Source organism: Camelus bactrianus, chromosome 3 (assembly GCF_048773025.1).
Source record: "Camelus bactrianus isolate YW-2024 breed Bactrian camel chromosome 3, ASM4877302v1, whole genome shotgun sequence".
Classification (NCBI taxonomy): domain Eukaryota; kingdom Metazoa; phylum Chordata; class Mammalia; order Artiodactyla; family Camelidae; genus Camelus; species Camelus bactrianus.
The window spans coordinates 67723128-67746036 of record NC_133541.1 but is presented as its reverse complement, the minus strand read 5'-3'; the positions used below and the strand labels follow the sequence as shown (position 1 = coordinate 67746036).

General features: G+C 37.8%; 1 protein-coding gene across 3 annotated transcripts; it reads right to left on the bottom strand.

Moving 5' to 3' along the window:
* Positions 1 to 130: 130 nt before the first annotated feature.
* On the bottom strand, positions 131 to 21990 carry LOC123615187 (2'-5'-oligoadenylate synthase 1-like). Of its 3 annotated transcripts, none has more exons than XM_074360394.1 (9): positions 21930 to 21990; positions 21251 to 21439; positions 20315 to 20501; positions 17680 to 17870; positions 14812 to 14972; positions 9836 to 9960; positions 4696 to 4885; positions 1372 to 1581; positions 131 to 870 (listed from the first exon to the last, which is right to left on the bottom strand). In XM_074360394.1, the coding sequence occupies exons 2-9, from the start codon at positions 21407 to 21409 to the stop codon at positions 714 to 716; spliced, it is 1380 nt and encodes a 459-aa protein (XP_074216495.1). In that variant the 5' UTR covers positions 21410 to 21439; positions 21930 to 21990; the 3' UTR covers positions 131 to 713. The 3 variants fall into 3 exon arrangements, 2 of the variants coding, with proteins under 2 accessions (XP_074216495.1, XP_074216496.1); XR_012505543.1 differs by having other exon boundaries at positions 741 to 870; positions 1041 to 1581; XM_074360395.1 differs by lacking the exon at positions 1372 to 1581.
* Between the last annotated feature and the right edge of the window lie 919 nt (positions 21991 to 22909).

The window sequence follows — 22909 nt, the reverse complement described above, 5'->3', positions numbered from 1 at the left end:
ACAATTGAAAACAGTTGTGGTGAAACCGGACCATTCAATAGCCTGGGTAGTTTGTTCATCCCTATCCATGACTGAGTAACTTGCAAACCTTAAGTATGGCTCCACTCTGACCCATGAATTGTGACACAGGTAGTTATAAAATGATTTTGGAAACAATCTATTCTGAGGCAATCAATTGTGAATCTCCCAGATATTTTCATATTTCCATGTAATGATTTGTTATATGATGTCTGGAAGTAAATAGTACTTAGTGCAAGCAGATTTTCATAGGAAAATTGTGAAAACACAGGTGACCCAGGGAAATATCGGATTGCCAGGAGAGTTGAATCTGGTCAATCTGGTATCAACCTGAAACTTAATAAATTAGAAATAGAAGCTAGGAGCTATTTTACTCTTTCAGTTAATCTTCTCTCAAAGGATCTGGGGGATTATGTTTTGTTTATTTATTTATTGCAGCCACTTGGATTTTTTTTTTATGTTTATTGGTTGCAAGGCCACCAAAGCAAATAAATCCAAAACACAGTGGAGGGGAAGTAAGTTATCTCAAAAGCTGAAGTGATGTTTGTTAAAGATTGAGTTCACTAAAGTCGGGAATTAAGTTAGGACAAGTTTCTTTCACACTGCCTTTTATCCAGAGTGTTCTTACTGGCAATATGTTTTGCATCCTTTTTATTTTCTTCATAGAATGCAAGAATAGTAGCTCCTTGCCCAGTTTACCAGTCATTTGTGAAAAGCCAGGGGGGCTCAGCTCTCACTCTGCTGAAAAGAGGCTTCAGTAGGCTGCGTCTTGCCACGTGGGCAACTTCATCCCAGGCATTGCAGGTGTCACATACGTTGATGGTAGGATTTACAGGGTCTAAAATGAACGGCCTAAAATAAAACAAAACAAACCTAAAATTGTGCATCTCTAAACCTAGTTTCAACTTCAATAGGTAGAAGAGGGGAATGTCTGAGTTAAAGAAGGAATTCTGTTAAGAAAAGGACTCTCTGGGAACCCTGGGAGTGAGTCCACGGAGGACTAACCACACTTGTAAACACACCTGTTAGCAGTCACTTGCTTTTGCCACAGCAACTCTGACTTTCTCCCATTTTCCCTTTTCACCTGAGGAGGCATGTCCTTCCTGGATTCAGCCTCCAGTGTCTTCCTCTTTTGTTGTCTATATCCACATTCGATTCATTTCACTCAAATTACTCTTAATTCACACTTTAGAATTCAAGTTCTGTGAGAAGTAATGGAAGGGAATTGACTTTGGAGTAATTAAGTCCTTCCCATTTGCACTGAATCCCCATAAAGCTACTCTTTGCTTCAGACTTTTTTCCTTGATGGCAGACCTGCTTCTTGTATCCTAAGGGTGTAGAAAAGATAGTTACCTTGTGTGTTTCTGGTAAACCTTTACAAAAATGGGGAACTTGCGATGATAGTGTCTGTGCCAAACCACATCGATTTCTGCATACCGAACCAGAAGTTTGAGGACTGCCCTCATTCCCTGCACCAGGCTGAAGAACAGGGGCTTTTCCGCCCGTTCCCAGATGTAAATGGTGAGGAGCTCCACTGTGTAAGAGGAGGGAAGTCTCCGGAATCTAAAAACACAGAATGAAGGGTTGTGCCTACTTTCACTGACCCAGAAAATGAAGACAGGTTTATTTAGTTACAAGAAAAATCCAAGCTCAAAAGGCTACTTATAGTAGAAGTTCTATTTTCAATTTCACAGCTTACCAAGCAATAATAATATTTCCGCCAATCAGACTGGCAAAAAACAGAATTATAATATTCACCATTAGTGAGTTTGTGAGGAAATGCACTCTCCACTCTATTGATGAGATGCTAAATTAATAGTCTATTTTGGAGGCACCTCTATTAAAATTTGGCATGTTTCATCTCTTTGATCCAGCGTTTTTCCCTCCTGTGAATTCATTCTGTAGAAACATCTACAAGAACTTAAAGATATACACAAAAAGATATTTTTTATCTTATTGCTTGAAATAGCAAATACTAGAATGTTCATCAACAGAGGATTAGTTAGATAGTTTCATGGCACATCTCTAACTTTGCTGTTCAGTTTGGCAGCCACTAGGCACGTGTGGCTATTGCTCACTTGATACATGGCTAGTCTTACTTGAGTATATACTGAATTTTGAAGAGTCATATATAAAAAGTAAAATATCTCATTAATAATTTTATATTGGTTATATGTTGAAATAACATTTTGGATATACTGGGTAAATAAATTATTAAAATTAATCTCACCTATTACTTTTTACCTTTTTAATGTGACTACTAAAATATATAATATTGCATATGTGGCTTGTATTTGAACATCACACTCTTTTTTTTCTACAGCATTGACCTATACTGTTCAGTCATTCCAAGAAGCAAGATCACAATGTACAGATATAAAGATACGATATAGATTAATTGAAAAACAAATTAAAGCAATAAACTGAAAATATATTTTTTAATTAAGTATACATAAAAAAACAAATTTAGAAAATGTGCTCTAAAGATATTGTGGGGAGTTGGGGATAGCGGGTTAAGAAGGAAATTTTTTTTTACCATTAAGTCTGTTAAATTGCTATTTATATACGCCAGGGGAAAAACTAAAGCTGAGGATTAAAAAGAAACTCCAAAGAAAACAGCCAACATGACATTTTCAGGATTACATGGTGGTTGACATCCAAATATGTGTTTGTGCTGCCTTGGCATTCATTAGCCATAAAAATATCTTTTCATGATACATTGCAAAATCATGCAATTTTCCCCCTAATAAAATGGTAACATTTTCTTAGTATGATATTAATCATTTGTTTTTACCTCAACAAGAGAAATAGAAAAAACTGAAAGTGGACAAAACCTCTTGTCCTAGTATTGAACAGCTAACTAGAGTTCAGCTGATCAGTAACTCAGTTCTTGCAATTTTCCCTCAGGGGTTGACAACAATTGACAGAAGACTTAAACCCCATCTCTGCTTTAATTATCTGATGCTCCCAATTGCACAAAGTAAACCATGGTTGAACATTGCTCAAGCAGGAGATACTCTTCAAATTTTATGAAGCAAAATTTAGAGGGGGTAAAAGACTTAATAAGCATTGAACCATTTTACTTAACATTTTTATAGCATGTTTACGTATGTGTTTATTTAGCACTGATATGTGTTCATACTATTTTGTGTCCTATTTTAGTCATTTAAAGTTGTTTCATGTAAATCTATCTATGTATTACTATATTTCCCAAACTTGTCTCAAATAGTATTTCATCATACTTCTATAACAAGTTTATTTGCTTTTCAGGGGAATTTTCATTCCCACTTTTCATTATATTTAGTAGCACTATTCCTAATTTACTTATTCAAATTATTTTTATAAAGGTAGTTCATTGAAGTATTTCTGAGCTCTCTTTTAAAATATTTATTTTGAGTATTCTTTTTTTATGACATATTTTAATATAAATAATGGCCTCACCTGTTTTTTTAAAAATATAATAAATATTTTTTTACTTTTTAATTTTACCTTTTTTTTAAAGAGGGGAATTAACTTGATAAATGGTGTGAATATTTTAAAATCCTTAACACATAATAAATACTTAATACACATTACTAGATTACTTTCCCAAAATAGAAAACCAATTATCAAATTTTGAACATATGTGGTCCAATTTCCCCACAATACCACCTCTTTTAAGCCTTAGAATTATGATTCTGCTACATTAATAGATAAATTTCTTCTTTCAGACTTACAAATGCTCTCCACTACCAAAAAAAGTGTTAGATGCCAAAACCAGGCCAATCATCTGACCAAGGATCTACTCAAGGCAAGAAGCTTTATTTCTTTGTTTTCCTTTTTTCCTATTTTCACTAATAAAATTTTCCTCAACCAAATGAGAAAAAAAACAGAATGGCTAGAGATGCTTAGAGGTAAGGGAAATTATACAGAAGTAATACATGTTTTTACAAAGTGACTAATGCTTTTGTCAATGTTAAAGACAAAAGTACACAAAGAGTAAACAGAGTGTGTGATTCAGATGAATAAATCAAGAGTACTGCAGCTTCATACAAAGATGAAAACATATTCCTTGTAGAAAGTGACCATATATAAATATGTTTTAATAAATCCTCCATCTCTTCTATTTCTGCCAAATGGAGAATTCATACAAATATATCTTAGTTCCCTGTTTTTCAAAAGTTTATTTTAAAATACTCAAACCGGTATCTGAATCTCCCTCACATCACTTCACCATACACTTGAGCCTGTTGCTACCATAGGAAAGATACGGAAACATGCTCATATCAACTTTTAGGGATCACCTCCTCTGGAGGACAGCTCTGTTCTGTTAGAACAGCAGAAGCTTGAACATTAAACATCTCATTCAAATCATGCTGGTTGTTTCCCTTTTCCATTTCTGTGCCTTCCTTCCTTGTACCAATCCATTTGGTTATGCCACTGAATATTTTGGTTTCTGTTCTTTGGTTCCTACCAAACTCTTCCATTGGAAATAATGTAACACAGATATTCTATACTCTTTAAAAGCCGTCATTCAGTCTCTCTCTCTCTCTCTTTCTCTCTCTCAAGCCCCTCTCTCTCTTTCCATCTCTCTATATATTCCCTCTGCCTACCAAGGAAAGAGGTAGGGTCTGAAAGAATAAAGAAAGGACATGAAAAGAGAAAGGCTCACATGGTGCCCATGTGCTGGTTACATACTTATTTTCCTCGGTGGTGCTGGCAAATGATGTCTTAAACCAATGCATCATTAAACGAATGAGCTCCTTCACCCTCGAGACAGACGCCTTGACAAAATCCACTTGGTATGGCAAGAGGGCCAAGGCACACAGCTGGGCCTCGTCACTGTCGTTACAGAGGTGCAGTTTGCGGTAAAGGTGAAGTTTTAAATCTGTTAACACCAAGGAACAAAGACAACTGTGAGAATTTCCTCCCCCTTCTCCTCTCTGGGTTTCTTGTGGTACAAACAAGCTGTGTTACTCTGATTAATTATAGACCCTGAGCATTTAAAAAACAAAGCAGTTTCTGTATTTAGGAGAGTTATTCCAGTTTACCCAAGTGATTAAAAGAGAAACCTTCAACATTATGATACCAGAGAAGTTCAAATTGAGCAAACCCTGGTACCAGAAAATCTCTCTCATCAGATGAGCGATTTTCTCTCTATTGGCAGAGGAAATTTATTTCTTAGAAGCAAATTTCATTACTTTAAGCAAATACCATCTAGCAATAGAAACCAAATGTCTCTATGCTTTGTGCACAATAACCTATATAATTCCCTCTGTTTATTATCTAAATTGTTGTCATCTGTATATATATTTGCAGAAGAGATTCCACCACCTGGACACTTGAAGGGATTGATTATATTTATAAAGATGGAGATGACTTTGAAAGATGTATTTAGGTCAAATTGAAAACAATCTATGCAGCTAGTGATACATTAATGAGGGAAGAAAACTAGATTTATAGCAAATAAGCAAATAAACATCTATAGCTTAATACTATAGTCTCATAAAACATCATTAACTCAGATTGTGCTCATTCTAGTTGTATGACATATAAGTGTTCAGTATCTTTTATCATAATCTACTTAAAGTTTCCCAATTCAACACAATTAGGAGTTCTAATATGAATCTATTTTGTACACCCCTTATATGTACCTGTCCTTCTGCCCAATTAAATTGTCACACAAAAGCACACTCATTACTTATGGCAAATTTAGCTTCTGCAATACACATTTTAAAGTTAATTTAAAGTTAACAAGCAAGTAACTTTGTAGTAAACTACAAGTTTACTCGTAAATACATTTTACAAAAGACCAAAGACAAAAAAAAAAGCTTTATGCCTTTCTCTTGATACCTAATTTTAAGAGTATCCTTTTATACTGGTCCAGTTGTTGAGAGCCAAGTCAGACTTATAATAGTAGGTTGATTATCAACAGGTTAGAGAATAAAATCAAATCCCTATGATAAATAAAGGTGAACAAATAGAGTTGTCTATGGCAAATATTTTCATAAATGCGGTTACAACAAACATTCTAGTCCTAAATCTACAAGGCAACAGTCATTATAACTATTAAAATACACTTTCAATTTTACTGACAGGCTGTCTACCTTTCTTAGCAAACAAACTTAGTCAAAAACTAAGGTTTATGATGAGGAAAGATGGACAGAACAATAACTTAAATTTTGGTACGCAGTAGGTACGTCAGGTATTTGATGACCTGTTCCTATCATCTGATGAGATGCCATGGCCGACTTAGAGACTATCTACTCAAAGCCGCCTCTGTATCAACATTTCCCCCCTTCAAGGTGCTTTGCCGACAGGGAACCAAGTTGATGGTCTCTAATTTAAATTATTTTTGAGGATTATAATTGTCTGTTTCTACTCTGTGTGACTCAGCTGAGCTTGTTAAGCTTTATTTTCTCATCATCATCGTTTGTAAAACAAGAATTCTTAGCTGTCTTGCTGTGAGTCACCTACTATTCTAAGTGCTTTATATTTATTTAACACATTTACTCTTCAACAACACTTGACATGGAAACTATTATTATCCTCAGTTTACAAATGAGGAAATAGAGTAAGAGAAGTTAAGTAGGTTGCCCAAAGTCACACAGCTAGGACATTCAGCTGCCATCTATTGCCAGTCTACTGAGCCCAAATGCTTCCTAATCAGTGGCTAATTCCATACTTGTCAGACTTTAATGAGCACAAGAGTCACCTGGGGATCTTTTAAAATGCAGTTTCTCACTTAGTAGGTCTGGAGTGAAGCCCAAGAGTCTGTATCTCTAACAAGTTCCTAAGTGATGTTGATACTGCTGATCTGAGAATCATATTTGGATCAGGAATATCGTCAACCATGTCCTCTCAAATCTCATGGCTCTGGGCTGCATTATGACATGTGGGCCAAGCTGTTAGTGGTATAGCACATATGTAAGATGTGCAGGGAATATTACATTAAAATGCCTGTGAAGATTTGATGTGATCATCTGAGTCTTGCTCTGACAATTATTAGCAACATTCAGCTGCCCATTAAAATCCCTTGAAATCCTAGGACTTGTCTGAATTGCTGGTCTCTTTACAAACCCATTCTCCCTCATCAGTGGAGAGAAGTGGGGTTACATAATAATTTCCGTCCCTTTAGAATTCATTTCACACAGCTGTGCTTTGAGAACTTAGGGGACTTAGAAGCAAGAGTAAAAATACACTTTTGCTCCTCTGGGAGACATTTTAGCTTGAAAGCTACTGATAGAACCTCAAATCCTCAAGACAATTACCCGAGGGTTGGCTAACAACTGTGCTTTTGAAGTTTGCACACAAGAGAAAGAAATCATTTTGCACAAATACAAGAGTCTCATGGACCTATGGTGAGACCTAGGGAGATGGAAGTTCTTTCCTTAATAAATATTCATTTCGCTAAGCACATGCTACATAATTTCAAATCAAACTTCATATTTTAATTATTACAACTGCCCTATGAGATAATTTCTCATCTCAGTTTTATAGATGAAAAAAAAAATGAGGCTCCAGTATTTTATATGATTTACCCAAAGTCACATAGATAATATGAAATAGATCTGGGATTTGATTTTAAGCCCAGTGTATCCTCTCCATTATACAACTTTGATGTCAGTCTACATAGGACCTACCCGGTGAGACAGGCCTAGATTTGCATCCTAGCTTTTACACCTACTACCTACATAACCATGGGCAAGTTGCTTAAATTTTCTAAGGCTCAGTTTTTAAATATTCAAATTGGTGTAATATCTTTTTTCAGGTTTGTTGTACAAATCGAAAGGGATTCATTTAATCAGATTAATTTTAGGACAAGAATTATGTATGGCACATAATAGGTGCTGGATAAATCACAGCATTTAAAAATCTCATACTAGGCCCAGCAAGATTATCAGATAAGAAGACTTCCTAAAATCTCAGGTTGGGCTAAGAGTTCATGCTCTCCTTCCCAGTATCCTGTCTTATCTCAGAGCTCCCCATACCTCTGTCCCCATACCATACAATGACCTGTTTGTGTGTCTGTTTTCCCCTCCAGACTATAAACCCCACCATATCTTATTCATATTTGTACTCCTAGTCCTAACACAGTTCCTAGACCATGGTAGGCATGCAGTACATGTATATTGACAAAGTACAGCGCAGCAGAAGAGAACTTTATTTTATACAATATGAGCAGCACTTTGTCCAACAGTGCTGATAAATAAAAAAACCAGTTCAGGGAAGTCTACATGTTCCTCTGGAGTCTCGCTGAGAGAGGGGAGGACCAACATCATGTTCAGTTCATTCCCTTTGTTCAGTACATGTTTATTGAATAATACAGTTCTAGGTTCCAAGATAAACCTTATCCTCAAGGAGCTCCAGATGCAATGGGAAGCCAAAGCTGTGCATGATGACAAGAGGATCATGATCCAACAGTAAACCAGGGAGGGATCTATGGGAAAGTGGGGGAGGCAGGACTAGGAAGGACTGACTAGGGAAGGAAGTTCACTGGAGTTGTGCTGAGTCTTGAAGTGTAAGCAGGAACTTACAAGGCAGAGTGTAGGATGGGCTAGGTTAAGATCAGCATATCAGTGGAAGCATTGTGCAAAGACATAGAGATAGAAGAGAAATATTTTAGGGTTACTGGCTCACGAATCTCTTCTCTACCAAATGTGAGCCCCCAAACAGCAAAAATCTTGAGCTCCTACCGAATTCTTTGGAAGTATTTAATGGTACATGGTCGGTATTCCAGAAATGATGATTGAATGGAATATATAAATGAATAATAGATCAATGAAAATATTTGATACCTGCTGCTAAGCCAGAGCAGGGTCACTGGTCATGTATTGGTTCACAAGTTGCTATGGCATTTTCAGTTCTGTCATTTTGCCACACAGAGAATATATAAATGTTTTAAGTCAAGCAGCAGCTTAGATTCAACCTCCAAGTTCTCTGGAGAATACATTACATCTATATAAGTCACTTAGTCATCTGGGCCTCTGCTTGGGCTATTAAAACAAAATACAATAGACTGGGTGGCATACACAACAGAACTTTATTTTCTCACAGTTCTGGAGTCTGGAAAGCCCATGATCAAGGTGCTGGTAGATTTGGTTCCTGGTAAGAGCCCTCCTCCTGGCTTACGGATGGCCACCTTTTCACGGTACGCTCACTTGGCTGAGAGAGGACATTCTGGTGTCTCTTTTTCTTCTTACAAGGGCATTAATCCTATCACTGGGGCCTTACCTCCATGATGTCATCTAAACCTAATTTCCTCTCAAAGACCTCACCTTCTAATACCATTACATTCGTGGGTAGAGAGCTTCAAAATAGGAATTTTGAGGGGACAAAAATATCCAGTCTATAAGAGGGACTTTATATTTTTGCCTAAAATGGAGATACTCTGTCCCCCCTTTTATGAGTATGATTAGATTTTCTATTTCATAACTCAGTCTAGATACCACAACATCTTAGGAATAAAAATAACATCATAATGGCCACAACAACGTCATTCTATCACTCTGTCTTTATTACTTCCCTCTTCTTTTAGTAGTTCCAACTCTCTCAAATTCCCTCACCTACTCAAGTCCCGAGGGACTATCTCACATGTGCTTGCAGGCTCTTCAGTACCACATGGTCTCTGCTTTATCCTCCTCTGCTCTTTAGTGGCCTTCTGTGGCTGCAGCTATCAAAAGCACTGATCCAGCCAAAGCAGCAATGCCACCAATGCAGCCTGGTTCTGTATGCCTAGCTCGATACTGTGTCTAGATGTGGTCAATCCTCTATAAATACACGTTGAATGAACAGCCATTTTAAAGGCTTCCTGTGAAACAAAACAAATAAATCTTACCTGTGGAGGGTGTAGGTCCCAGGACATCATAGTAGGCCATGATCTCAAAAGAGTGACTGTGAAGACTTTCAGTACACAAAAAATTGAATCTTAAAGACAATGGTGTTCTTTTCCCCATTAGGATCCTTAGAAAAGGAACATGATGTGATATGAGAGGTAATAGAAAGAGAAAAAAGAAAACACTGGATGATTTTCCACCATCCTTCCGCTTACTCCAGTCCTGCTTCTCTCTTGGCTATTTCTCAAACATTCCAGGGATGTTCCCTTCTCAGGACTTTTCAGTTGCTAAGGTTTTTTATTCTTAGCCTATACTTAGATAGTTCACATGGCTGGACTCTGGCTTCATTCAGCTCTCTACTGCACCATTTGGCCTTTCCTGGACACCCTTTAAAACAAGAGCTCCTTCCACATTCCCTGCCCCCTTACCCTGCTTTGTGCTTCTTCGTAGCATTTAATTACTACTTAGAACTATATTATTTATTTCTCTCACGTGTTAGGAGCACAAAAGCAGGAACTGTGTTCGTTTTGTTCACTGTTCTGTCCCTAGTATCTGATATATAATAAATAGATGATTAACAATTTTTAATGACTTATTTTCTGAATATGGATTGGAGCATAAGATACCGTGAATCATGAATATGATTAAGAAAATATTAAGTAAAAAGAACTCAGACATCTATTTCTGGGTATGATGAAGTAGCTAACAACCAATCAGTACTCACTGAGAACTAGAAAATTTGATTAAAAACTACATGTGTAATTTAGAGGCACTGGAGAGTTGCTGTAGCTAGAAAGGTCAAGATATAGTTTTACACTCCCCCCTCCAAAAAAAAAAAAGACATAGTGAGGAGTGGGGCAGCAGATTACGGACAGATGGACTGATACTCTGCTGCCTTTTTTCCCTGAGGACATATGTCAACTTGAGAAATAGACAAGAGGCTGAAAATATGGACTTTTCTTTGGGCAAAGGGAATCTTCTGGGGTTAAAAAAACCCAGCAGAACTTTGTCAAGCATATGGGGCTGAAGCAATGCTAGAGACTTGGAGGCCACAATCCTGATGAAAAAGAGAAAGTGGAGAATTGAGCACAAGATATGCCCTGCTTTTCCCTCCAAACGTTTGCTGAATTCTGAAGATGCCTGAGACAGGTTTGGTTATGAAATGAAGCAGAATGTCTTGGAAAGCTAAGTGGAAGTGTTGGCAATCTCCCCAGGCTGAAGTAACATGGATTAGGTTCAGTTTCAGGAACTGAGGATACAAGGATCAGGGGAAAGTCCTTGGTGAAACTACTGGGCTATGACAATTGTTCCTTAACTTTGCTGCATATTGGAAATCACCTGGGGATCCTTAAAATGTACTGATGCTCTCACCTCCAGGCGTTTTTATTTAATGGGTACAGGGATATGACCTAGGTGATCATTTCTTATCCATTTGGTGAGGAAACCGTACATCCTCTCTGGAAAAGGATAACATCGGATTTTTAATGCACAGTGTCCTGGTTTTAATCTTTAAAAATCACTAGGAATTTCAAGAGATAGGGCTATAAGATTTAAAACTAACAGACAAAAACCAACAGTAGCAACAGACCTCATAGGTGATCCAAATATTGCCATAAGTAGATGAGGATTTTAACTGATTGATATGTTCAAAGAATAGAGAAATCAACAGTAAAAGTAGACATAAAGATGAAAAGTTTAATCAGAGTTGGATTTTATATATATTAAAAAAAGAAATTAAACATCTAGAACTAAAAAATAACAATTAAACTTAAGAGCTTTATTGATTTAACAAAAATTAGATATAGGAGAAGAGAGAATCAGTGAACTGTAAGGTCAATAGGCATCATCCAAAATATATATACAGTCATATATATACACGTATTTATATATAGCCATATATATGCATATATATTCAATCTTTCATTTAAATTGAACAGAGGTTTCTGAAATTTTATGACTCCTCAATACTTCTTTTTTAATGTCAAGGCTGTGAAGTTCTAATTGACTCCATTTACCACGAAAGGAATACATTAAAATCATTATTAAATGTCCTCACCTTTTCTCATGAGTATATCCTTCTCTCTCAGTCAGGGAGAGAGTGAGAAGGAATTAAATAAATCAGTAGCCTAACACTCTGTCACAATTTAGAGGCAGATCTTGCTGTGCTCAATGTGGTAACTATGTTTAGGAGACACAGCCCTAGGTGGGTGAAGTTTACACTTGTGGATACCAGAGGGTTTAGGTGAGGTACTGAATCAATTGGGGAGTTCAGGTCGCTTCTAGAATGGGTCATGAGAATGTCAGCACTATCCTAAAGTAACTTAAATGAACCTTACTGTCCAATGAGTATCCCGAAAGATTTTTGCTATTATTATAAGTGGAAATGGGGCATGGGTCCTAGTAGTGCTTGGTCATGAGTCCTCAGGTGATTCATTTCAGTCCACGGACATGTCCTGTCTTGGCCATGTCTTACCAGAACAACTCCATGTCCTGCAATGAGACTTTAAAAGGGCTATTTATCAGAGAAGAGCCTTAAGACTATCTGACCTCATAGTATAAAGAAAAAGATTCTTGTTTTTAATACCTCTAAATTAAAGTAATTAGAAACAAGAGCTAATGGGAAGAAATCCCAATTATGACTGTCAGAGGCATGACACATATTTTACAGCACTGTCTCCTTAAAAGCTCAGCATATGCTTCCCCAGTGTGGTTTTCAATGATAAACACACTGGTATGTGCAGAGGGGAGCACGGTGCCCCTGGAGTGTAAATGATTTCTAGTACTTGGGTTTTTGGCCAAGTCTCCTGAGGTTTCATTCATAAGCAGGGCTCGGAAAATGACTGACATAGAACAGTTGCTGTTACTGGTAGGTTAAGACATGGACTAGTTCCAGGGGACAAGAAAGGCTTTTCTCACACCCATCTTTCAAAATAAAGTAACTGAATAGCTTTAAAAATAACAGCAACAAACAATATATCACCAAAAACCAGGTATCAACTGGAACAATAAACTTCTTTACTCTCTCAGTGGGTGGGAGTCAAAACCAACTGTCAGACTCGCATATCTGCTTCTTTTCCATTTTTAATTCAATTCTCCCTTCAAATGAATCATGGTATGGTCTTGGTTGCTCTGAGAAGCAGAGAATAAAGCCAGAAAAATACTGCTGCATAAAGACATGAGTACAAAGGAAACCTCGTGGACAATCTGTCTCCTTTTCTGACTTCACAATCCTTCTCCCTCAGTCTGTCTTGAAGTCTCATTCTTCTGCAAATATGCTTCCTTTTTGCCACAGGACTTGTTCAGCAAAATAAAATATGGGATAAAATACCTTCTGGGCTGAATTAAAACCATTACAGTCCCTTGAAAAATCACTCCAAGGAAGGGAAAAGAAACAGGCATTTAAAGGATAGTGGTTATCTGGGAATTCAGGTCAACTTTAAACGTTTTTCAATTAAATTATTTAATGAGTTGAAAGAATAGAAGGAACAGAGCTTAGAAAATGAGTTTGTTTGTTTTCTAGAACAATTAGCGCAAGCAAACAAAGGTTTTCAGAGCTGTTATTTTTCATTGGCTCTACTTTAAAATCTGTTCTGGAACTCTAACAAAATAAAAACTTCAAGCACTGTTTTGTCCAGGAGCAGGGTGCCTGCCTGAGATACAGAGGAGAGGTAAAGGAGCTAGGGAGAGTTCATCTATAAGGGTCTTTGTCATTGGGTGGGCAGGGAGGATAGAAATGGGACATAACAATGAAGGACAAAGATTTTGATCCCAAATAAGGCACCATGGAAAGGGTATACCCTAACTCTTATTTTTAATGTGCCTTTAGAGTACATTAACTGTCCTGTTTTGATAAATAATAATAACAATGATATAATGTACAATATAGTTTACAAATTTAATGGGGAACACTTGGAAGAAGCAATGGGTAAAAATGAAAAACACATTCTCCCATTTCTTCTTTTTTTTTCTTTTTCTTAAAGGTGGTCTTTCCCTGTACAAAGTGTAATCATATGTGAAACTCCATCATTTCCCTTTTTGCCTTTCCAACCCCGACATGCTTCATTATAGTCACCATCATGCCATTCATCTGACGTCTTTTGCTAACTACCACAATTTAGTAGGTGTTTGGTATTCCTGAAGGTAGTGTTTTTCATTAAAAGACACATTCAAGCTAGTTCTCTATGCTCATTTGAAGCAAGGGCTTGGTAATGACTCTATTATTTAAATTAATAAACAGTTCTGGGACATTCTTTTTAAAACATTGATCTTATTTTAGAATTGAAGTGGCACACAGCCTAGTCTGTTTTTCTCAAGAAAAATGTTTTATTCACTTTACAATATAGTTATTTGCATTTTTCTTCATCCACAATTCATTAGACTGCAAAAAAATAGCAGATGTAAAAATAAAATAGAAAAATAAAAAACAATACATCAAGGCTTTTTTCTTTCTTTTTTGCTTTTTGAAACTCACCAAAAAAAAAAAAAAAAAAAAAAAAAAAAAAAAAAAGAGTCCTGACTAGTTCAACATTGGAGGCAAAAAGACATTATGTATAATGTCAGTAGAACCACTTCAGCAAAAGACCCCAGGACATCGCTGAAGGGAATGTTTATCAGACAAGTGTGTCTCAAAAGATTCTTCGTTCTTGGAGGCACCATTCTCAGCCCTTCCTGTTTGCATTCCAGAGTCAGGTTTCAGCTAAGGGATGGAAATTAAATAAAGGTGCTTTGGAGAAGACATAATTAGTCCTTAAATCATAGGATCTTAAATTCATGAAATTTCATTGAAAGTTTAGCTAGAAGTCTTTAAAAAAAAAAAAAAAAGCCTCTGGGGCAATCTTTCCAAGTTTTCTTCCAAGAATTTAATGTTAGCATGCACAAGTAATTGTTACTCAATAATGGTCTTCTGTGCCAAGCTAAGTTTCCTTTAGCAGTCTTCTCCACCTTTGTAATAAAAGAATTTGCAGAAACACATTCAGACCTGTTCCCATGTGAAGTTCGCTTTAAGTTTTCTCTCAGAGCCTCCAACCCTTCTCTCAGTTGTTTCTTGCAAGGGTTCACATTGGCAAACAAATCACTGAGCAACACAATGTCAATCTCAGAGCGTCCTTGGGTGTCAGTCCCCTTTACATAGGAGCCACCCTGTGAAGACAACAGATGTGGGGGAAACCTCAACTAACCACAAGGGAAGTGCAGATTTCTAGTCGTAGCATTTTTAGGGTCAATTAACACTGTGAATAGCTTAAATATGTGCCAGTTTATCCCCCCGACCTCACCTGACTCCAAAAAAAAAAAAAAAAAAAAAAAAAAAAAAAGACAGGAGTAGAAGGAGAAAGTAATCTATCATAGTCTACTGAGAATTTAGGTTCAGTTATGGAAAGGAAAGCACAATTTGCAGAAAAAGCCTGAAAATCCTCATGAAGAGTTAGTGCTAGAAGTTCTCAGATTTTCCGCTTGAAAGCCACTTGATTGTGATGAATCCATGAAGGCAGGAATTAAATTCACCACTGTACACCCAGAACCCAGCCCAAGACACACATGGCAGCCTTCAGTGAACACCTGGATGGACAACCTGGGACACAGGTGCTCTGAAACAAACCGTACCTGTGAGAGTTAGAACATTAAGTGACTGGTGTTTCTGGAGGGTGTTAGCGTACTATGTTTCTAGATAGATCATAAATGATTTTAATAAATATTCTGTAATTATAATTAATGTCAATTTATTTCAAATCTCCTGCTAAACATAATTCTATAAAAGTCTTTAAGTAGTTAACAGTACATCTTTGCCTTCTTTAGCACTCAAGGAAAACTTTAGGTTGCAAGTTCCCAAAGGAGGCTCTTTAGCAGTAAAAAAAAAACAAAAAAAAAACCTGTTACCTATGATTTGGGAAGCATCATGTCCACAAGGCAAAAGCAATCTTTCAAAAGTAGACTGTGACACATAAAGTGACAACATGATTTCACGTGAAGTTAGAAAACATTCCAAGGCTCTGAACCCTCTGCCATTTATTGTATGTTAATCTCTTACGGATTTCCAACAGCCCATTCAGTCACTGCGTGGCTCGCTGAAGTAAGCAATAATGTGTCATTTTTATTCTTCGCATTGACCTAGCTGCCCTGGAAGGAGACTGAGCTCTTCACAGAGACACAGCAGCTTGTCTAGAGGGGAGAATTAATGGATTACGGAAAGTATTTACTACTAAAGAAAATAGAGGAAAAAATACTGCCTACCAACAAGAGCAGGGTAGATGAAGTGCAAAGCGCTTGTATGTATCTCCCACTTCATGGCTTCACACTTCAGAACAACATTGCCAAAAGAGAGAATCACAGTGTATCAAAAGGGTTCAGATGCAGGCAAGAAAAACCATTCTAGAAAGGTATTTAATTCAGGGAATCATTGGAATAGCTAGAAGAACAGGCTCTAGACTGAACTTTTAGGAGCGACTTTCAGAATAACACAGCAGAGCTCACCTGCTAAGAGACATGTTGACCCAGCTACCATCAGAGAACTGCGAATCTGAGAGCTGTTATGGCAACTGCTGGCTCCAGGACCACACTGCCTTAGTTGACATCGAGGAATCAAGAAGCTGCCTCTGCAATTGTGCACCCCTGGAACCCCCATCCTACTGTAAATCCAGGGACTGAAAGTCATTGCCAGAACTCAGCTTTAAAGCCATCCTGTACCTGTTACAACTGGACTAGCTAAAATGGGTGCCTCATGCCCTTTTGCCTCTCCTGGGACTTAACTCAGTTCTGGACTCAGTCTTGCAGTATCGCAGCCAAATGAAAGCTATTTTGTCATAGTGGCAACAGTGTATGGGAAATGGAGTTTTTCATGCTTGCTTAACCTGAGAGTTCTTAATATGCTAACGTGTACTGTCAGTCTCCAAGAATGGGATATAGGGCATGGAGATTCTGCACCTTAATTGATCATTGATCCTTGTTTTCAGCCAGCACCTGGTGGTACTGAAATAAAACTCTGACTCTCAATTTCAATCTCTGTGATTATGCTTTATGTCTGTAGAAGAAAATATGTTGTTTCATATTCAGGCTTTCCCACAGCTGTATTAACGAGAATGTAATCATACTCATAAATCATATTGGCTATTGTTGCATTAAAAGTTAATTTTTAAATTAACAGGGCTTAAAATACTTTTATAATAATTATGTGTGAATTTTTCAATGAAGGAATGGAAAAATTGTCAGAAAAAATGTCTCCAGAACTATGTCCTGTACTTTTCTTTCCTAAACACTCATTAGATAGTATGTAGTGAAGGTATTAGCATTAAAAATAACAATAATAGAAGGGAAACCACACCATCATTGTTTGGATCCTTTCCCTGTGTTCAGGCCATTTTCCTTCAAGGAAATTTTCACAGAATGACACTGTGCTGTGGACAACCATTTCCTGGACACAGTGAATTGTCTTTAAGTTGACCGTGAGCCCATCAGCACAGCACCTAATTACTTCCACAGGCATGTTGCCCAAGCATGAAACAGCACCCCAGGGGGTAGGCTCACCTCCTATGCCTGAAATTCCCTTAAGCATTTACAAATATTGGTTAAGTGTGAGCCAAGTCCTTGGCCCTGCCAATGTAAAGGCACTTTCACCCCCTGGGCAAAAACTGCCAACCTTAATGGGTTCCAGCTGTCGCATGGTTGAGAGGCTGCGCCGCCAGCCTGCAGCCTGCCCTGGCATTTCAAAGGGCAAGAACATCACCTCATGCAGAAGGTGAAGCTGGCCTCTAAACATGTGGCCCATCCCAGGTTGATGTGCATCACCTCCAAGAGAAAGGAATGGCTTCTTAGGGCTACGTGGCCCAGCCAGAGGACAGGGGGCTCAGATTACCTGGATGACTCGGGAGGCCGGCACCGGAAAGCAACCCTGGATCAGCTGGAGCAGGGCGCCGACTTCAGCCACACAAGCAGCATGCTGGGAGCCCGAGGCAGGGTGGATTTTTTTGTCTGCAAATCTCTGTAGCTCTTGGGGACCTTTACACTCCAACATATTATGAGGTGAAAATCCTGTGGACATTTGGGCTGCATAGAAGAATGATCAACATTGGATAGTCACTGCACAGAAATAGATGTGTGTGTGTGTGTCTAAGGCAAGAATCTAGTTTTGTATGCAAGTTATGTCTAGTTAATTGTCAGGACTGCCTTGTGATAACAGGGAGACTTACTCTCTCTGCTGATAGAGCTTCAGGCGAACCAGCAGACTTTACTCCCTCCAGACTTAGCTGGCATGTTAACCCTATGTCTCAATAAAGAAGTGGCTCAATTTCTCTGAGATAAACTGAGATATTCATTCTTACGTCAGAAAAGTCTTTGCCCCAGTTTATGAATCATTCTAAGTTTCTAGGTGAAAAACATGTATGTTAACAAGTTTCAATAAAATGATCCCAAGGTAAAGAACTCCAAGTTAAGCCATCTATTCTAAATGTCTTACTGTCAGCCCATAAGCCATACTCTACGTGTAGGTTGTTTGGTTTACTCCTGTGCACTGTTTTTAAAAAGACAAAATTGAGCCAACATCTAGAAATCAGGAGATAGTACATTTTTTTAAATGAGGACATTAAAGGGTTGTGTGTATGTGTGTGTGTGTATGTGTATTTTAAGCCAGAAGAGCTGAGAAGACTGATCACACCCTACAGAGAAAGGAACTGAATAACTGAACTTAGGTTCAATGAATGGGGCATGTAAACTAAACTGAAAATAGACATGTTAACAGGAGAAAAGGCATACAAATTTTACTGATGTTATTTTTTTTATGTGCACAGAGTCCTTTACAGAAAAGAAATGTAAGCTTCAAAGAAACAGATGCAAGTACTTATATACCATTGCAACAAAGGACTAGAAATTGTGAAGAAGTGACTAGACAAAGGAAAGGAGATCTGGGACTTCTAAGGCCAGTAAATGGTGGGTAAGTGACTAGGAAATATATACGGGGGAATAATAGAAGATAAAAGATATTTTATTAAGGTTTGTCTATACAGACTCACATGCTGGCTGGAAGTTCCCAGTGAAAAGGGCCACCATCCTCTTCCTGGTACAGGAAGTAGCGGTTGGATAGAATTTACGCTCTACTTTTAGGTAGAAAGGGAGAGATCAAAGAGCTATTCTTGCGTCTACTGTTTCTCAGTTGCCTCTGGATCAAAATAATCAATATGCCAAATTGGCACATTTTTGGGTGGCATATCCTGATCCACTTCAACAGCACAGAAACTTCCATAACTTTTGCACTAGATAGATCACCAAAAAAAAAAAAAAAAAAAAAAAAATCCCAGGAATCTGCAATAATAAAGTGGCCCTCACTTGGGTTTACACAACAAATTTGTATTATCACTGAGAATTAATTTTAGAGTGGCCTCTGACCCAAGTGCCAAGAGGGCCCAAGTGCCTTGAATTCTTCAAGGAATCCTTTCTGGGAATGAATTTGCAACTGGACCTTCCTTTTCAAGCACATATGGAGCATTCAGAGAAACTGAATATATACTCAGTTACAGATAAAATTCAGCACATCAGAGAACTGATATCATATAGATGACATTCTCTGAATACATGTAATTAAATGAGAAGTCAGTAAGAAAATAACTAAAAATATCCCATACATAGAGAAATTTAAAGAAAACTATACTTCAAATAAATCATGGATCACAGAAGAAACCATAATGTAAATCAGAACACAGTACTAAACAGTAACAACAAATTTTATACCAACACTCAGGATATACAGTCTCTTGTTTAAATTTCATCAGTTATGCCAAATTAACAGTTTAGGGTTTTTTTTGTTTTTTTGTTTTTTTGTTTTACACTGATTCTTTTGCTTGAAACAGTAGCCAATTTATATACCACTCTTTTTAGGGACATTTCATCAAAAATTGATCACTTTTCAGTGACTACTTTGCATTCAGAGTCAATTATTGTTTCCTGGGAAAAATTTAAATTTATTAGAAGACTTTCATAGAGTAGCAACCACCAGTCTGTTTAGAGGACAGACCCATAAATTTGAGAGCAAAAGGTATATAGTATATTAGTTTTGTGGTTATTTTTGACAGACCACAATCTGACTCCCACCTGGATCCTGACACTCTGTCCCATTTCTGACTGGAAGCCCCTAGAAAGGTGCGTCTGAGTTGCCTCTTTGCACAATGCCTCAGTTTCCCAGCTTCCTTCTCAAATGTGGCTCTGCAGAGGGGTTGGGAGTATAGCTCAGTGGTAGAGCCTATGAATAGCATGCATGAGATCCTGGATTCAATTCCCAAAGCCTCCACTGAAAAAATAAAATGTGGCTCTGCAGAATTATCCTCTGCCCCTGCCACCCCAAGTATATGTAGTCTCAAGCCACATCCTAGTTCCATCCTCTTTCTTCTCTATCTGCTACTCTTGGAAACCACCTGTAACACCTCAGTGAGGGAGACCACAGTATGGTTTCTATGTTTTGTGAGCATCCACAGAAAGGAAGCACCAGACACCTCGTTTACCTCTTTTACTGGCTGTGAAGTGATGCTCTTGTATTTCGTGGTTCTCCCGGCTAAGGATTGTTCCAAAGTGCCTAGAACACATCCTACAGGTTTGTGATATTTTTGTAGCCATGTTCTTTATATTCCTTTCTTCAAGATTTTCCCAGTTTAGCTTGTGTGTCTCCATGGTTGACCTGTCATGTATGGACTGAAAAAAGTAAATACTTAACACAGGAATTATAAGAGCTATTTGAGGGATCTGCTGGTTTTCATTTGGCTTCTCACTAAATGCTCCCATTCATGGGCACAGCGAATTCTCATTCTGTGTTCTCAAAACATAGCAAAGTCCATTAACTTTTTTTGACACAGATGGAAAACTGCTGCAGATTAATAAAGCAATGAACCATGAGAACCACAGCACTGAAAAAAAGATACATTTTTTAATGCACTATGTTTTGTTTTTATAAAATCAGAAGAATGAGATCCTAGTTCTTTTTCTGACATCCACTTTTGCAGGCCTTGGGCAACTCATTCAACCTAACTGGGTCTTTGATCCCTCATTTGTAAAATGGGAAGGAGGAAGGAGGGAAATACATTAATGTACCTCTAAGGTCACATTGAAAGTAAAAAATTCTAGGGCTGCAAGAATCCTATCCCCACGTAGGCACTTTGGCATAATAATTACAATAATAGCAGCTCCCTGGCTGTAGTTTGTGTCCAGGGAATTCTGCAGGGTGTCCTTCGCAGCAGCCCTGAGAGATGGGCCCCTTATAGCTGAGAAGACTGAGACACACAGCTTTAACCACAGCATCCCATCTGTGGCCTATGGCCAGGAATTCTGTGTAACTTCTAGTTTTCTGTTCATGATTCTCCACAAGATAATTAAAAAACAAAACCAACAAAAGGTATGAGTATTTTAGAAAAAGTGGAGGGTTTCCCCACTTTCTCCCACTATACCTTACTGTGATCTTGGAGCTTCTCCCTCAGGACTTCTTGGCCACATTTTTCACAGTGAACTTTTCCAAGATGCTTCTGCTGAAAGTGATGCTTCAGAGCCGTGCAGCTGACAAAATCACTCCCGCAGCGCTCACAGTTGTAGGGCTTACGGGCCCACATCCTTTCCCAATGCAGAACTGGATTTAGATCCTGTGGATGACAAAAACAAAAAGATAAGCCCTTGGAAGAAAATCTAGTTCCTCACAGCTAACTCGAATAAAGATAATATTATTTCTAGTGTGCTAATTTGTGCTCTGTTACATGAATGTTTGCCAAGAAATTTATTCCTCACTGAAATCAAATATGTCGTGAAAATAGCCATTTAAATCAGCTGCTTGAACTTGAGTTTATAATCATGACGAAGGCTGTAAAACCAATAAAAACAAATGCAAAATTTTGTGTGTAGGTATATATGTATATTTTTCTAAAATGAGTTTCAAATGGATCTGTGGCCCAAGAGACGTTAACTGCTGATTTAGATATTATCTTTACCCAGGGACTCTGAGAGGCATTGTTTCTACCATTTTTACCAGCCAATAAATTCCCATATTTAAGAAGATTATCATGAATGATGATTTATACATATCTTTTGAATTAACTCTCTGGATTTTTTTTTAAGTAGTTAAAAAAAAGTTTGTACCAAGAGACGCAGTCTGGAAGAAGATGTTGGTGAGTCTAATCTTCAGCTGGCTGCTTCTGAAACTGTTTATTTTCTGGTTGCTAAGTAACTCTACTTGCATTTGTAATACCTTGTCTGCAGCTTTGAGCTCCTTCCTCAGAGGTAAGGATTATGGGAACTGTAGTTACCAGTTTCTTGGCAAATTGTTAGATTAAAATTTTCTAAATGTATTCACAGATTATTTTGCATCTGCTGTTGTAACAAACTTTAGTGGCTTAAACATACACAGTTATTATCTTATAGTTTTGTAGGTCAGAAGTCTGACGTGGGTCACACTGGGCTAAAATCGAAGCGTTAGCCAGGCTTGATTCCTTGCTGGAGGCTCTGGGTAAGATCCACTTCCTGTTTTTTCCAGCTTCTAGAGTTGCCCCACATTCATTGGCTGGTGGCCCCCTTCCTGTATCTAAAGCCAGTGGAGTCTCGTTCACATCGTATTGTTCTGACCTCCTCTTCTGTCTACCTCTTCCACTCTTAAGGATGTTTGTCACCCTATGGGGCTCAACTAGAGAGTCCAGGATAATGTCCCCATTTTAAGGGCAGCTATTAACAACTTTAATGCTGTCTGCAATCTTAATTCTCCTTTGCCATGTAAAGTAACAAATTCAAAGTCTCCGGAGATTGGAATGTGGACATCTTTTGGAGGACCATTTTTACCTACCACACTGTAGTTCTGAACTTCAATCAGAAACAGAAATGAATCCAAAAAGTGTCTGTATAAAATTGAAGAAAAGCAAACTGTTTCCACTCCTGACAAAAACTTTGGTGCTTTAATTGGTTTTGGAGTCTTTGTTAAACAAATTTAGAGCTGCTGGCTGATCTGCTACTGAGCACGTGCACTTTTGAGTGAGGAGTGGTACAGTTCTCCAACTGTAGGTCCTGTCACATTAGGAAGATGAGAAAGCAATTTAGTAGGTTGTGACCAGGACTTAAAAATATCAAAT